At 37.6% G+C, this 17,844-nt stretch overlaps 2 protein-coding genes across 2 annotated transcripts; both read left to right on the top strand.

Annotated features, from left to right (window-relative positions):
* The first annotated feature begins 255 nt into the window (after window positions 1–255).
* LOC118806366 (fibroblast activation protein, alpha) lies at window positions 256–14,392 on the top strand. Its single transcript, XM_036567782.1, has 25 exons — window positions 256–604; window positions 859–943; window positions 2,413–2,505; window positions 3,451–3,545; window positions 3,641–3,715; window positions 3,843–3,895; window positions 4,880–4,952; window positions 5,054–5,174; window positions 5,404–5,558; window positions 5,667–5,764; window positions 5,980–6,148; window positions 6,243–6,341; window positions 6,876–6,946; window positions 7,060–7,113; window positions 8,833–8,960; window positions 9,140–9,190; window positions 9,305–9,406; window positions 9,507–9,576; window positions 10,450–10,644; window positions 11,608–11,662; window positions 11,791–11,890; window positions 12,622–12,680; window positions 12,825–12,897; window positions 13,560–13,633; window positions 13,780–14,392. The coding sequence occupies exons 1-25, from the start codon at window positions 602–604 to the stop codon at window positions 13,879–13,881; spliced, it is 2,253 nt and encodes a 750-aa protein (XP_036423675.1). The 5' UTR covers window positions 256–601; the 3' UTR covers window positions 13,882–14,392.
* A 1,489-nt stretch (window positions 14,393–15,881) lies between these two features.
* Window positions 15,882–17,558, top strand: gcgb (glucagon b). Its single transcript, XM_036573874.1, has 4 exons — window positions 15,882–15,992; window positions 16,138–16,233; window positions 16,494–16,640; window positions 17,104–17,558. Exons 2-4 carry the CDS (start codon window positions 16,139–16,141, stop codon window positions 17,222–17,224), a joined length of 363 nt encoding a protein of 120 aa, XP_036429767.1. The 5' UTR covers window positions 15,882–15,992; window position 16,138; the 3' UTR covers window positions 17,225–17,558.
* Window positions 17,559–17,844: the final 286 nt, after the last annotated feature.

Raw genomic sequence — 17,844 nt, 5'->3', positions numbered from 1 at the left:
TTTTGCATACGACTGCATGTTATAAATGTAAATAATGTACAACCACAGCAAATTACTGTGGCACACTAACCCTATTATTAGATTATACATTATTATTATCTGCTTCTCTATATAGCTCACACAGTTGAATGTGGATGTTATTTTTACTAGTAACTTCCCTAAAATCTGCACTGTGACTTTTTGTCTGTTTACTAAAAACAGCTCTTTCTAACCGTCCTTAGTCACCGTAAGTGTGTGTGTGTGTGTGTGTGTGTGTGTGTGTGTGTGTGTGTGTGTGTGCTGGATGAGGCTCGTGCTGCATTGCTGACCGCGGGGTGCTGAGCCATGCGGTCACATGCTGAATGAGCTCGGACTCCGCTGCCCTCTGAGAGCTGTGAGGAGCTGTGAGGAGCCTCAGCGCTGCCGCATCCTCTGCTTCAATGATCCAGCGCAGGCAGAGCGGGCTAAATTGGGGAAGCAGCTGGAAAAGCGCCGCGTCTTCCAGGACTGAGAGCAGAGCAGCGCTGAGGAAATGATCTGAGAGCAGAGAAACTGAGAAAGTAAGAAACTCCAGCGCGCCGTTCTTCCGCACTGGAGGCAGCTTTAACTCTTCAGCGCGAATATGGTGAGTCTAGAAACTTTTTTCTTCTACTTTTTCTTTGCTTTCTCTTTTCTTCTCTCCTCCTTTCTTTTTCCAGTCACTCGTGGCATGTCTGGAAGCTCACTGTGCTCGAGTAGCTCCACACTGGCTTACACTTCTCTGCTAGTTTACTCGTCTTACTGGAGCACTAAAACAGCTACTACTACAGTTTCTTTAGAAAGTTATATCTCATACCAACTTCCGTGTGTGTGTGTGTGTGTGTGTGTGTGTACCTGCAGGGCTGCAGTAAGGTGTGTGTAGCCACACTTGGAGCTGCTGTCGTCATCACACTCATCGCTGTCCCAACAGCCATTTATGTCCACAGTGAGTAGTACGACTGCTAACGTTTGTTGAACTTCTATTTAAAGTCTCATTGTGAGTTTTCAGATGTATTCTTTATAGGTTATTTAATACAACTGTAGGTCCATTAAATGTGTCAGATGGTTCAACATGAGTAAAATAAGTTACATCAGCATAATTGCTGTCCTTCATTCTACTTTCTTTGGCAAGAATTGTGTTGATGTAACATGTGCCATTGACTGATATGGAGCTCTGCTGGTGACGTTCCTTCCCAATAAACGTAACTCATGACCACAACTTACTGAGTCATGGGAACAGGAGTCATAAATTCAAAACACACTGTCAGAAAAATAGGTACCAAAATGTTGTTGCCTCAAGTCACTAAGGTGGTACCCTCACGGGTACCTTTAGTTAATATATTAACTAATATTTGTACCATATTACCACTGCAATTATTTATTTATTTGTTTTTTATTTACATTGACTCCATCCTTCCTGCACTGCAAAAAAATGTTGTTCAACAACACAGAAAAGTTAGTGTTTGGGCTTCATTAAATTTTGAGGTAACTGAATTCTGAAACAGTAAGTTAACGGAACAAGAATCTGTGTTTTATGCCCTATCCACTTATTAGAAATAAATGTATGAAACTGTCACTGGGGCAGTACCCCTCTTTCACTGTGGTGGTACCCTCAAGGGTGCATCTTAGTACCTTTAGTCAGGTAACATAATTGTACCATAATACGTACATACCTTTACATAGTTAGTACTTTTCACCTGGAAAAATTTATTTAGGTACCCAGTTGGAACTTAAACCCACTGTTGTACCTCTGAGGGCACATTTACATTGTTTGTACCTTGATGAACGAAAAATGTACCTGCACAGAACCTTTATTTCTAACAGTGTACAGTACCCTTATTCTGTCAGTGCACCATTTTTTCCAGTGTAGATTACTCTACATATACAGTTGCCTCCAAAGGATCTGAGCAACTTTCTTAGACAATATATATATACAATTTTGCTGTGTTGTGTTTTTTTTTCACTATTTAGAAAGTAGCAGTTATCTTTAAAGCATATTTCAATGGATTAATAACTACTACTACTACTGACTGTATAGTACTATTACTATAATTTACATATTTGTCTTTAAACTCTGTATTTTTCCATGTACATCTGATGCAAGCTATACATTTGCAAACAGATTGTTATTATAATTAATTTATTTTTTTATCCTCTGAATGTCTGAACCTTATTTTTTTTCTATGCAGTGAAGGTACAATATAAATAATATGAATTAATATAAAATTTGTAATTTAACATTTTGTTAGGCCTGTGTGGTTAGGAAGGTTATGTACTGAGTGTGTACCACAGTTACACCAATGAATATCATCCATTTAACTTTTGAAGTGGCGCCCCCATGTGATTACCCAGTGCTATTAACCTGCTTACTGTGAAGATGAAGAGATTGAGAGACTGTTCTGTTTTCTGTTTCAGGGAGTGACTCTGGTTCAAAAAGAACTTACACATTTGATGACTTTTATAATGATACTATTAGGTATCAGACATACAGTCTGCGGTGGATTTCAGGTGAGATACTTAAATATGACTATTTACATGTTTGAAAGAGTAACTTTCTTATCTCATCATTAGACCTGATGTGTGCATGATGAGTACACAGCAGATGAGTAAAAATATATGTAAGATATATTCAGGTTCCCTAATAACATCCTTGTGTGGGTCAAGATTTGATTCCATTTCTGATATTGTTTGTGTTAAATGTACACAGAAGAACACAGACTTTGTGATGTAAACTGCAAGCTAAAATAACTGCAGATCACAGAAGCTCACCTCCCAGAGAATTTAAACTGGCTCTGGTCAATGCGAAACTATTTATCAAGCTGAATACTAGTAGCAGGCACCATAAGCTCTTTCAGAGCAATGTATATGCCAAATCTCTGAACCAGGAAACATTAATAATATCCCATTTCACAACGTCTTACTTAAATTGTTTTTTTCATGCTAGATGGACTGTGATTGGGTGTGCATGTCAGGCAAATGGCCCTTTCCTATCACAGTTCTCAAAACCTACCTGGTCTAACTTGTCTTGACACATCTTACAGTGGAGTTAATTTTGTGTAATATTTCCACACTAACCAAGTACTTTGCCCTGTTGAAAAAAACAGCATAGACCAGCATGAACATGGACTGTTTTTAAGATTATTCACAAAACAGTGGACATAACTGCACTGTGTGGCATACAGCAAAAAATAACCTATAAAATTCCACACAAAAAAAAAACAAAAAAAAATCTACAATCAATAGCATGCAGAAAGAAAAGCATAGTGTGCGTAATGTAACTTATTATGATACACTAAAATACTGTCATATTGCCCATCCCTAGCATTATTTTTAACCTGTGTTAAGGTACTGTATCTCCTACCAGGTCCCCAGGCTTTGCTGTGTTAGACATCACAGCAATAGGTGTGAATTTTCTTTTGCTTTGATGTTGGCATTTATGTATTTTTTCTACAGACAATGAATACCTCCATAAAAGCAAAGATGGCAACGTGTATCTGCATAATGTGGAGACAATGGCGAGCTCATTATACTTGAGCAACTCAACATTTGTAAGATGCCTCACTTTGATACTTCTCATTTTCTAATCTTTCATCCTGTGCGCTGATTTCAATGTGTTTGATGGAGAGTGTGATTTCCTTTACAGGCTGAAGTGGATGCCTCAGATTACTTAGTGTCTGCTGATAGGAAATTCATCTGTTTTGAAAGCAACTATTCAAAGGTAACCACTACAAATGAAATATAACCATTTCATGTCTTAAGATCATGTACATATTCACTGTTGACTGTGATCAAGAAAGTCTTGCTATTGCTTCATTTTTAATATCAAAATGTAATTGTCTTGACAGCAATGGAGACACTCCTACACTGCCTCATACTCCATATACAATATGGAGACTCAGTAAGCATAACCCTGTTTTAATTGCATAATACACACAAAGATCATGTTATTTCTGCAGGCCCACTAGTGGCCATTCTGCAGGCTGAATGGAAATTGACTCATGTTTTTAATGATGTTTTTAATTTACATAATCAAATAATATATTTTTCCGGTAATTTTGTTTTCAAATTAACTAGAACACTGTCGACTCTCTGTGTGTGGAATGTTGTGACTGTGTTGAGATGTTAGTGATCAACGAGGAGTGAAAGGGGAGGGTTGAGAACAACCCCCTGTTGTAAAAACAATTCACACCTCTCCAGAAAGATAACCATGCCAAGATAAAACAAATGGTACAGCTGCAGCTTTCTTCTTATCAAAAAATCAAGGACAACTGTCAAAACAATAAAGAAGAATTTAAATACAACACAAGCACTTTTACAAATGTTTTTTTTTTTTTTGCTAGCTCACCTACAAAGACAAAAATCCAATATATATGTACTGTGTGTAAGTCTTAGGAAGCCAAGAAAACTGTTTCAGATTATTTATATTGGCAGTAAGTGTGTTTTTGCCAGTAAAACACAATATAGCAATATATATCAAGCATAAATACAGTAAACAATGGAAAACATAGCACATAAATGCGTATGCTCTTTTATTTTGAACTGGCAATTTTTTTGACAAAATTCTTAACATCTCGATTAGAAAAATACAGTTAGAGGAACCTCCTGACTTCTATGCAATCCAATCATTGTATTGTCCTGATTTAATTAACGAAGGATTGATTAGCTGAACCAGGTCCTAGATGGTAACTGTAAACACTGGACCTCCTTGAGGACAAATTTAGAAAGTACTACTGCTATATAAAATACATGTAAATAAATTGACCATGCTCTAAGAATTACATTAGTGCTGGTGATGTCACTGAATGTAACTACTGCTCAGGGAACAGACATGTTATTCAATGTGTTACTCTCTGTGCTTCAGTTAAATGTGTCTGCTTTCCAGGGCTTTCGTCACACCTGTTCACATCCCTCAAGTCATCCAGTTATTTGTATGGGCCCCTGTGGAAAACAAGCTGGTGAGAAGAACCTCATTTCTCACTGTTCAAAAGCACAGATCACCTTCAGTGTCATGCAGATTGTTAACAATGCTATTGCTAATCCATGCTCTCCTCTTCAGGCTTACGTATGGGATTATAACATTTACCTCAAATTGAATGCCACTGCTGAGCCCATACAGATAACCCAGGATGGAAAAATCAATCAGATTCTCAATGGAGTTCCAGACTGGGCATACGAAGGTCATTTGTCTATCCATCTGTTTATTAACCAATCTGTTTATTTATTCATGTATGCACACACATTCATTCATTTACTTTCCATTATTTCAAGACGTGAATAGTTTTACAATATTTTTAAAAGCAAGGTTAAAGCAAAAGTGCTACAAATAGGCGATGTGAGTTATTTTCATGACTAAGAAGTATTTATGTTATTTTTCTATTGTAATACACGGGTGTTTGTTCTCTCCAGAGGAGGTGTTTGTGTCGAATGAGGGGATGTGGTGGTCTCCCACAGCAAAGTACCTAGCTTATGTGCAGATTAATGACACAGATGTGCACGCCATTGAGTACTCCATGTATGGAAATGCCCAGTATCCCATCACCATGATAGTGCCATACCCCAAGGTATGGCATTCTAAAACACTTTGTTCCTGACACTGACACGTAAACTTTGAGATGCTTTTACTCCTTTTTATGTTCCACATTTCATTTTTAGTGTTTCTTTTTTACAAGGCCGGCTCCAACATTCCAAAAGCAAGGCTGTTTGTTGTTGACGTCGCAAATCCATCCATTCGCTCAGAGGTGGTGGTGCCAAAAAGCATCGGGGCAGGGTATGGAGTTCTGTTTCATTCTTCACTCATACAACATTACAGCAATGTCAGCAATGGCTGTTTTGTTTTTGACAAATAGCAAGTATAATGAATTAATAACAGTAAATTGATGTCAAACCAACCTGGTCATAAATATTAGCTTAACGTTAAGCCTAATTAATGCAATTCTGTGTGTGTGTGTGTGTGTGTGTGTGTGTGTGCGTGCATTCTCTAAGTGATCATTACCTGAGTTCAGTAACGTGGGTGACTGATGAGCGCATTGCTGTGCAGTGGCTGACAAGAAGACAGGATCAAGTTCTTCTTCAGCTCTATGACTATGATAGAACCAGCTGGAAGGAAAACATGAAATTTGAACAAAAGAGTAAAACAGGCTGGGTTGGTCGGGTGAGTTCATTACATTGAAAATTATAAAACCCTCTAAACTCCCAACTATGGCAACAGCAACTCTTTGTCTCTCGTACCTCTTTCTGTTTCTCAGTACAACCCGCTGACTCCTTACTTTGCCGCAGACAACAGTAGTTTCTACAAGGTGATGAGTGATGCAAAGGGCTACAAACATCTCCACTACGTGAAAGGTGTAAGTTGCCAGATACTGTTTAATACCCTACATGAATAAGCTCATGAATATAAATCCTGTATTTTCCTCTGGCATGTACACTTACTCAGATAGATGTGGAAATAGGGAGTGGAGAAACCTTCTGATGTGCCTGGGCTTTAAAACACACTCTCTAAAATGCAAGCAGACACACTCCACAAAGAGATCTCTAATTGGGATGTACATTGTTATTGTATCTGCTCAAGAGAGTGACTAATCTTGTTAAAAAGAGTTACTTTGTGTACTAAGAAATATACTGTACCAATAAGCAAACCTGTCATGCAATATAAAGAAAGCTGTAGCCATATGGTATAAATTGAAACTGCAAACTTAGATTCTCATTAAGGAGTGTTATCACCCAGAGCACTATGTAACTCTTTACAACACAAGACGCCAGAGGTCACTGTGTCCAATTAAGAACTGGGACTATACCTTTTTTGAGACCTTTGAGTGGATTTCTAAAGCACAGGCCAGAAGAAAGCCACTATAACGCTTGTATGTGTCCATCTTCTGCAGGGGAAAGCTGTACCGATAACTTCTGGCAAATGGGAAGTAATTTACATTTCAAAATTAACTAAAGATGCCATGTAAGTACCATGAAATTACAGAAATCATTTCAGTTGATTTGTTTTTAGAACAGATCTATATTTCTATCTCACTGGCATTTAATTATTTACTTTAACCAAATCTTTTTTCATAGCTACTATGTGAGTAATGAGCACATGGGAAGACCAGGGCAGAGAAACCTTTACAAGTGAGTATCAGTGTACTGGCTCTCTGCACTATACACCACTGCAAAATTAACCAAAAATACTTTTACAACAGTAACAAATTTGCTGAATAGCTGTTATGTTGTAAACCTGTTATTTGTTTAGGTTTGTTAATAGCAGTGCTAAATGTATAGTCTATTTTGTTACTCCATTTGATGCCCACTATGAAAACACATTATATGTCCAAATGCTTGCAGACACCTGCTCAACCAGTGTTTCTTCTGAAATCATGGGTAATAACTAGGGACTTTGACTAGTAATGCTATTCGAGTATCTGTAAGTGCTAATGAATGGACAATTGGTTAACCACGAGAAAAGAAAGAATGTGAGAAAATCTAGTGCTGTAGGTTTACCTTTTTAGGTGACAGCACACATTTATTATTATTTAAAATTAGCCACAGGAAATAGAGGGTGCCTCAGACAAGCTAATAAGCTAAAGCTAAAGCTAACACTGCTGCAATGATGAATATTGATGAGGACTCATCTTGTTCTATATGAGGTCTTTCCTCCTCAGTGGAATATATGATAACATGTTAGTTTGTCAGAGAAATGTCTTTTTACTTCTGGCACAGTAAACACATGCTGTTTCTGGGACTAGTTAACATAGCTAGAGTAGTTAGCTTATTAGTGATAAGGCTTGGCTATTGCTGCTTTCTCAGTCATGTCCTTAACAATGCATCACCTTCATGGTATGTACAGCGTGTAATGTGCTGTACATACCAACCTGCAAATATAAGTATATTTGTAAAAAATATGCTAGATTATACAGTCCTGTTAACATACACAACTGCCAGTTTACTGAAATGTTGGTCTGGACTTTCTCTGCCCTCCTATAATAACACATAACAAGTACGAAATAAAGATTTTAGTATTCAAATACTGGCACCTTAAACTGTTAACCGAGTACTCGACTATTCTTGCACATCTCTAGCATTAAGAGGGAGTTTGCCCCCACCCAGTGCTGAGAGGATTTGATTGCATTCAGCCTCAAGAGAATTAGTGAGGTCAGATACTGATTTTGGCTGATCAGTTCTGGATCACAAATGTCACTCCAACTCATTCCATCACTCCATCACAGGTCCATCACTCAGTTCCAGGACTCAGCTCCACTGCTCCACTGCTCAGCACTGGGGAGCTTTATACCCCTCTGCCCGACACTTCGTATTGGGCATGGTGATCTTAGCCTTAAGTGCAGCTGCTCCAAAATGTCTATTGTGATTCTATTGGCAATGCTTTTTAATGGAGATTACACAAGCTGTGTAAGCGCAATCAAACACATTTGTCAGCAATGGGTGGATCTTAATTAAACTCACTAATTATAAGGGTGTCTGGATACTTTTGGACATATAATATATTACTCTTTTGAGCCTAGAGTTATTATTGTTGTTTTGCTGTACTTTTGATTTACATAACAATATTTTTAATATGTAGGTAAATGTATGTAGGCCTTCATAATTAATTACTTGGTTAGTAATGTCAAATTATAATAAGCATATAAATACAAATCTGCACTTTCGGTGTAAGTTCTGTGCTTGTTTCAGTGAGCTACAAGTACAATAAAATTAGACCTTGCATTTGTTATTGTGTACGATTACTGCTACTTTGATGGGTTAATGACTAGGCAGTTATTTTGTTGTCATCACAATGTAATATATGCACTGTAAAGTAATGGAGACACAATCTGGTGTTTGGTGTGATATTAGGATATCCTTCAGCAGCAGCGGTCACTCTGCCCCTGAATGCCTCACCTGCTCACTCTACAAGGACAGGTGTCAGTTCAATTCAGCGTACTTCAGCCAAAACGCCTCCTACTTCCGCATGGACTGCTATGGTTAGCGCACCCCTCCCCCTGCTCTCACACCTGCTGCCATATCAAAATAACTTGGATAAATGAGAATATGTCAACTCAACCTCCTCGGCCCCTCAGGCTATCTGAGGAAACTGGCATCTGTAAAATCATGTGAACTGTCAGAAACCTCTAATTCTATACATTCATGTTTTTACCTGTAGGACCAGGACTGCCACTGTTTACTCTTATGGATAACCGAGGAGCTCGTAAAGGTTAGTTTGTTGGGTAAATCAAATTCACTTTGGGAAAAAGGATAAAGAGTCTATTAAATAAAAAAGTCTCAAACTTATAATTATTCTTCTTTTACCATCTGTTTTTGTGTTTAGAAATTCAGGTACTTGAAGACAACAAGAAACTGGAACAGATTCTGGCCACAGAAATCCAAATGCCAACTATAAAACGTGCCACACTAAAGATATCAGGATTTGGTAAGAGCGGCACTTTTGATCAACAGAAAATGGTTTTAAGAGAATCCATTGTTCTACAACAATAACATGTTTTATTATGTTTAAAAAAATGACTGAACAGATTTCTGGTACCAGATGATGTTCCCTCCAAATTTTGACACATCCAAAAAATACCCTCTTCTGATCCAAGTGTAAGTTCTTCATTCGTATTTGTCTGTCCATTTCTTTGCCATATTTATATCATCACCTTAGCCTAGGTGTTTAGCGCAGCTTTATGATATAAAGCCAACTGGGACTCAAGAGAAGTCTTCACTGTCACGTAGAAGCTCATAGTTGTGGAACAGCTGGCTTGACTCTGCATATGTGTGCTTGGCTGAATGTTGTGATGTCAGGCAGCATAGGCGATCGTCTCACACCTCCATCTGCTAAATGAAGAATCCATACTGGCTCACTTTCAATATTCTGAAATAAATCATCAAGCTTTGAAATGAATATGGATTTCTTATCTAAAATGACCTGCTGCCCAAGTTTTGTTAAGCAAGTATACGCTGAGAAATGACATGCTTATTAACAATACATCTTTTGTGTTATCACTTAAAACGGCCAATAAGTACAATTTATTACCTTTTCAGGGGACATTTCTGACATGAGTTATAAAATAATCCCCTTTGAATAATGAAAAAAACATGTTCAAAATATTATGAAAAGATAAAGAACATGGAAAATATGATTTTATGTTTAGTTGTTGAAGCTTCTGTGTAATTATGGCTAAACATATGTTTACTGACTTTTTCCTAATGCTGAAAAATAAATATGGGCTGTTTGGACTGGAAATTAAATAAATAAAGGGTGGTCTCTGACTTTTGCACAATGCTGTACAGATGTGTTACAAAGTAACACATGTTGTTTCCCACACATCTGTTTTGAGAGTGTAGCAAAAGCATCAGGGCATTAACAGTTCACAGTTTATGATTTGAGCATTATTATGTTATGTATGTTGCTGTATGTTAAATATTCTCAAAGTGCCTAAAAACATTCTGACATGTAGCATGCCTTTATTACAGGTATGCAGGTCCAGCGAGTCAGTATGTGGACTACAAGTTCAAGCTGGAGTGGGCCACTTACCTCTGCAGCACAGAGAACGTCATCATCGCTAGCTTTGATGGAAGAGGAAGTGGTTACCAAGGCGACGAAATAATGCACGCTATCTATGAGAGGCTAGGCACGTATGAGGTGGAAGATCAGATCTCAGCGGTGAGGTGAGCTGAGGGGAACAATGTGCACACGCTAAACGCTAAACCTGCTTGTGACTGCAGCAGAGCAGGACACGGCAGGTGCTGAGGCAGAAGAATGCAGCTTACATAACACACACACGAGTGAAGATCCGTCAGTGGGGAAAAGTTGTGATGTGACAGATGCATACAGAGTAATGACATTCAGAGACATACAGTGTCTGTATGTGTACTGAAGTCAGTACAAACAAGTGTACATAACTGAAAAATGAAATTATATGAATGGTAGACTATATGTCCAAAAGTATCCAGACACTCCACCCAATTAGTGAATTCAACTACTTTAAGGGCCCCTCATTTCTGACATAGGTGTTCAATTGAGAGCTCACAGCATGTCTAATCTCCATAGAGAAGCATTACCGATAGAATGGAATGTTCTGGAGCAGCCGCACACGTACCTAAAGTCACCATGCCCAATACCAAGCATCAGCTGGATGGGTATAAAGCTGCCCAGCTTTGGGCTGTGAAGCAGTGGAACTGCATTCTCTGAAGTGATAGACCTCCTTCAGATACCTTTAGGATGAGCTAGAGTGGCATTTGTGATTCAGAACTAATTATTCAACATTATCTGACCTCACTAATGCTCTTGTGGCTGAATGCAATCAAATCCCCACAGCAATGTTCCAACTTCTAGCTTAAAACCTTCCCAGAATAATAGAGGCTGTTACTGTAGCAAAAGGGGACAACATCCCTATTAATAACCTTGAAGAAATGTTAGTGTCTACAGACTTTAGGACATACAGTGTAATTTACTGTAAGCATTGCTGTAGTTCTTTAAAGATAATTACAGCAGTTCTTCCTGGGCATCCCATTCTTCACAATGCATTAATAATTTAAATATGTTTAACTTCACACATTGTACTTGTCCAACTCTTGCTTTGTACAATTGTAGTCTAGCTAAGGAAATATGTTGTTCTATTTTCCCTGTAGGAAATTCATCGACATGGGCTTTATAGACAAGGACAGAATTGGAATGTGGGGATGGGTAAGTTTTCTTACTAAAAAAGTTGAATAAATTAAATAAAATTGTCTTCTATCTATGAGTTATGGCTGAAACCCATCTAATCACATTATAAGTATAATTTAATAAGCCCAGACTTTGTTTCACTGCAGTCATATGGTGGCTATGTGACTTCCATGGCTCTGGGATCAGGGAGCGGCCTGTTTAAATGTGGAATCGCTGTGGCTCCCGTTTCCAAGTGGGAATATTATGGTATGTTGCATTTTTTAATTATCTAAAAATAATTTAAAACTGCCAAAAATGAAAAGCATTTATTTTTAATGTATCTGTATGGAAATGTGATAAATGATTTTTAAGCTAGAAATATTATATTGACTTTCTCACAAGAAAAGTTTTATATGAAACACTGAAGTGAGAATCTACATAAATTGCTGTCTCTTTTAGAAGAGCCATTAAAGTTAAAGCTAACTCATCTGGATATTCACAGCACAAATATACAAAAGACAAAAGCAGGTACAACTTGGAAAACAGTGATATGTAAACACTGTTAAAGATTCAAAATGTACCATTCACTCTTCAGTCCATTCTGTCAATATGAGGAAACTAAGCTGCAAAAACAGCTCATTTTGAATTAATTGTTTTCTTTAATGTTATGAGAACCTACTTATTTACATAAAGCTACTTTTAAAGCCTACAGCAGATTAGCCTGCCTACTCATATCTTCTACGTTCTAAGTAGTGTTTCATTTCTGAGTGCTTTCTGAATGTGGCACAGTACAGGGCAGCCAATCAGAACTGAGCTCATTTACATATATCGATCTTAAAGGCACAGTAAAAGAACAGTGGGAGAATGGAAAGTGGCACTGTAAAAATTATTTACCACACAAATATTATAAGTGGAAAAAACAAAATAGAAAAAAAGATATAGGACATTTAAGGACTTTAAGAGAGTTTGGCAAAGCCTTGAAAGATGTTTCTTTCCAGATGCTGTGTATACTGAAAGGTACATGCACCGCCCTGAGGAGAATGCTGACAGCTATAATGTAAGGGCCATCTCACATCACATCTCACGGCATACTGTCCACTGTGGAAAATGAACAATGGCTGATATGACATAGGCCTAAAGATACAAGGCTAATATATTTGTGTTTCTCTGTTGTCTGTTGTCTCCCATCCTACTTTTGCAGAATTCCACCGTAACAGGCAGAGCGAAGAATTTTAAATCAGTGCAATACTTGCTGGTGCATGGCACTGCAGATGGTATGACTTCATGACTGGCCAAAATTAACTAATTAAATGTTCATTATATAGCATAATTCTGCAGTTATTGCAACTGACAGTTTTAGTATTGCAATACTGCTTGTTAAAATAACAACAATATACCAGCAGAGTCTATTAGATACAGTCTCATGTAAAGTTTGAACACCTCCAATCAAATGACATGTTTTGTTGATTTTAGCACATCCTCTACAGCAAACTTACAATACAAACTTAAATATTGTTTTAGCGCACAATTAGTGGTTATTTGCTGAGTGTAACATTGGAAAAAATAAAACATATAATCTAATGTGACGTAACCTTTACACAGGCAACTGTTTATACTTTATTTTTTCCCCCAAAATGTTAAATTCTGCAAAAAAACAGCAACTGTGCATTAAAATGTGCTTAAATGTGTTCTCTGTTGAGGATGTGTACTTATGTTTCACTTGTCATTTGAACAGGGATGCATACAACTGTATCATTGTTGTAGTAGCAACATCCTATATCTCTACAACTTCAGTGTACTATAATGTAACAAAATTTTATTCCAAGTGATTTTGTAGCATTTCCATTAGACCATTCACAATAAAAGTTCACTTAATGTCCTTTTCTGCTCTTAATGTTTGTTTATTTGTGATGAATGTTGTTTTTGGGGCTTTCAGATAATGTCCATTTCCAGCAAGCTGCTCAGATCTCTAAAGCGCTGGTGGAGCAGCAGGTGGACTTTGAGGCCATGGTGAGTGTCAGAGGAGAGTGTGAATAAACAGTAGGAATAATAGATATTCATCCCTGAAGCTTCTTTATTAAAACTGAGACCTGCTTAGATTTGAATTGGTGCCATATGTAGACCTAAATCTGTCTCTCTGTCATGTGTCTTTGCAGTGGTACACAGATAAAGACCACGGCCTGTCTGGTAAAGCCCGCTACCACCTTTATAAGCACCTGAGTCACTTTCTTCAGAAGTGCTATGCTAAGAAGAAATAGATCATCACAGACATCACAAGATGTTTGTATTGACCTTGAACTGTGTAACGAACATGAATATAACTTATGTGGAAATGTTAAAAATGTACAAACTGAGACTTGGAATGCTGTGTGCTTGCAATTTTTTTTAGGATCTGATTATTTTTCTCCTCTGTTTGGCCACTATTCTTTATCCTCTTGCTGGATGTTGATCAAGCCGAACAAGTGTGTTATCTGTGTTCAGCATTTGCATGTTTGTTTTTTTAATAATATGTATAAAGAATATTGCAGCTTTACAGAAAATGTGACATTGTCTGTGATGTCTGGTTATTTCAGGGTGTTCTTGCACTGAATCAATGTGTATCCTGAAGTCTTCAGTATGATCTGCATATCGTTTTTAAAGTAATGATTGAGTTATTCTGAAGAAAGTGCTTCTGATACATTTGTGGTATTGGAATGCAAAGTGTAACTCTATATAGTGTTTGCAAATATCCAAATAAATGATGAGACAAAACATTTCAAACTGGTTCTGACTGTGTATGAGTCTATGGTGGTGTTATCTGCAGGCCGAGCTGCAGCAGATAAGACACATGCATGTAAGGTTTGTGCAATGCTGATGCACATAAAGGATGTTAAGGATGTCCATTGCCCAATATTACCCTAAAATGTGTCACTGACCTGCTAGAACACCCCAGCGTTGATGATCTGCCTGCTTTTTGGAATTCCAGGTATTCCCAGCAAAGTAAAAATCTTTCACAAACCTGCCCCCAATATATTCTGATGTAATGAAATGTAATTGAACCTCCACTTTATGTCTACTTTGGAACAAACAATGAGGCCTCTGAAGGACTATCAACCCATTAATGTCCATGTTATATTCAACAAGTCAAATTTGAAAGCATAAATCACATGAAATCACAAGTGGATACTGTCAAATGTTCACTGAAGGTAAACCTGTCCAAAAACATTTGCTTTAGAACACATTCTGTGGCATTTTTCCTTATCAAAGTAAAATATGAATGGAGAGTTTAGAATTCAGACATTACAGTTCTTAACATGTCCAAATGTTCGTGTGGTCCTGCTCACCCAGCGTTTCTTCTGAAATCAAAGATATTAATAGAGACTTTGCTCCCCCTTTGCTGCACTAACTGCCCCTCTCCTTAGACGGTTTTACACTAGATGTGGGAACATTACTGTGAGGATTTGATTGCACTCAGCCACAAGAGCATTAGTGAGATCAGGTACTGATGTAGTTTAGTTCTGGGTAACAAACGCTTAACCAATGCTTGGCATTGGGCATGGAGGCTTTTGGCTCATGTGTGGCTGCTCCAAAGTGTCCCATTCTATTGGCAGTGATTTCCTATGGAGATACAAGCTGTTTACACAACTGAATTTTTGTGCAAGCAATAGGTGCATCTTAAACCAGGAAATTTACCTGTTAGAAGAGGTGGTATTTTGGAAAAAAAAGAGAGTGCGTCATTAAAAAGAACATTCAAATTCGTTTCATGGAGTTTTTCAGACTCAGTTCAAATCCAAAGCTAATCTGCACTGTCAGTGGTGATTCTCTACTGAGGACTTGTTATTTATTCAGAAAATCCACCCATAAAAATTCTAATAAATGTTCTATAACACTGAACTCAAACCCACAATAGCTCAGAGATATATTTCATTCTTCCAGTCATTTAGCTTCACTGACCTCAGTGGAAAATACTCACTTTCCTGGAAACTGAAATGAATCACTGTATTTGACAGGATGGCATCATGTTTGGGCTCTACTTTTAAGTGACAGCTTTTTAGCTGTCCGGACATTGCAGAATCTCTCTTTTAAACAAATTCACTCTGCAAATATATCCAGTGCATTGAAACAGAGTCTTGACTAATGGATTGAGAGTAACGAGTAAGATTGTGTGTGTGTGTGTGTGTGTGTGTGTGTGTGTGTGTGTGTGTGTGTGTGTGTGTGTGTGTGCGTGTCACCTGGGCTGTCTGTCTATGGGTGGGTTTCTGTATATAAGGCTGACAGTAGCAGGCAGGGACCAGGAACGCACTCCTGGGAGCCAGATAAGAAACCAGTAGACACCAGCACGCTCTCACTTCCTCTGCTTTCTTCCTCTAAACGACCACTCAGTCTACAGGTGAGAACTCCAACATTCATCAAACATACTGTGTTTTGTTTTGTTTTGTTTTTGAATGAAGGTTTTACTGAAGTATTGACATTGTTAACAGCTGCTGATTGTATGTGTTGAATGGAAATTGCTTTTTCTTTTTTTCGGATGACAGAATGAAGGGCATTTTTTCTTTGACTGGACTCCTACTCCTCATCGTTGTGCAGAGCAGCTGGCAGATTCCCACTCAAGACACGGAGGAGAACTCCAGGTGAGAGAGCAAAAAGTTTCTCATTTATTAGCAAGTTCCCTATCTAACTTTTAAGAAGCTACTGACCCTCAAATGAGGACTTTCTCTCAGTTTTATCACTCAGATAGAACACTTTGGCCAATGATTTTATTGTTGCTTTACAGCCTTTTCTTTGAAGTCTTTGTATATATTTGAATGTTTGCTTCTTTAACAGTTCATTATTCATTGCTTAGCTGGATAGTCACAATTAAACACTATAACAATGTTGTTTTTTCTTTCAGTGTGATTTTAGAGGACACGCTATTCAACGATCCAGCAAATATGAAGAGGCACTCAGAAGGAACGTTCTCAAACGATTACAGCAAATATCTGGAGACAAGAAGAGCCCAGGACTTCGTACAGTGGCTGATGAACTCAAAGAGGAGTGGGTATGTCTTATATTGTTGTTTTTCATGCTTTTAAAAAAAATGCAAATTAATGTTTAACAATTGAATACTACTCAACGTCTTTTCATTGTGAAGAACGCAAAACTTTTCAACCCAACCCAACATCAGTTTAACTGTGTTTGTGTATGTGAGCCTCATTCTTATTTCAAAATAAAGCCATTTCCACTGTTTTTTTCAGTTTTCCTTAGTACAAATTAGCCAATAAGAAAAAGTGCATCAAAAAGGTTCAATACTGTATAATTTGATGTAATGTCTTGGAACTTCAGATGAACATTTCTTGGTAAATTTTGTAATAATATCAGTTCTGGATGGTAAGGATCTGAGCTCCGACATTACATTTGCCTGTTTCATATTGATTTTGGTGCTTGCTCTGAACAATCGGTAGACTGGATACATCTTTTTTATCATTATACTTTAACTCTCTTAATATCTTTACTTTTATTAGTACCCAAACAAGACGGCATGCAGACGGCACTTACACCAGTGATGTGAGCTCCTACCTGCAGGACCAGGCAGCTAAAGAGTTTGTGTCCTGGTTGAAAACAGGGAGAGGAAGAAGAGAGTAAGACGCTCCATTCAGCAAAAGAGAGAAGCAATTCATTCCTTTCATCCTGAAAACTGAAAGACACAGAGAGCGAGAGTGAGAGAGAGACATTCTGCTAGTCCTGCTCAACCATCTTATTCCTTTATATCATGTTTTATAAAAAAAAAGCTGTGTCATCTTTTCCCTAAAATGAGCAAATAAACCTTTGCTGAAACTAAGCACTGTGACTGTACGCTGGACTGGGTTTAGTGTGTTGTCTAACTTTGAATCCCAAAGTGATTAATAGAATATGATTCATATAGAATGATTCAGTATATTTTGAACCCTAGATGCTTTAACCTTTGATTTCATAAACATAACACTAACACTCTAATCAGTCATTTACAAGGAAATGATGTGGCAGCTGAAATAGAAATGCATAACTAGTACAAAGTCTAATCAAATGTATCAGAAGCTGTTAATTAACCAGCAATTAACCTTAATAAAGCAGCACTGAAACTTTTTTAGTAGTCAGATCACTTTCCTATTCACTCCATTCCTGTTCCCAACATAATTTAAGACTTTGCATTTTGCAAACTGCATTGTTCATCTAAAACTGCGAGGGACAATAGCATTGCACAGAGTGCTTTAAACCTTACAATT

The sequence above is a fragment of the Colossoma macropomum genome, unplaced genomic scaffold (genome assembly GCF_904425465.1).
Source record: "Colossoma macropomum unplaced genomic scaffold, Colossoma_macropomum, whole genome shotgun sequence".
NCBI lineage: Eukaryota > Metazoa > Chordata > Actinopteri > Characiformes > Serrasalmidae > Colossoma > Colossoma macropomum.
This window is presented reverse-complemented; position numbering and strand designations above follow the sequence as displayed.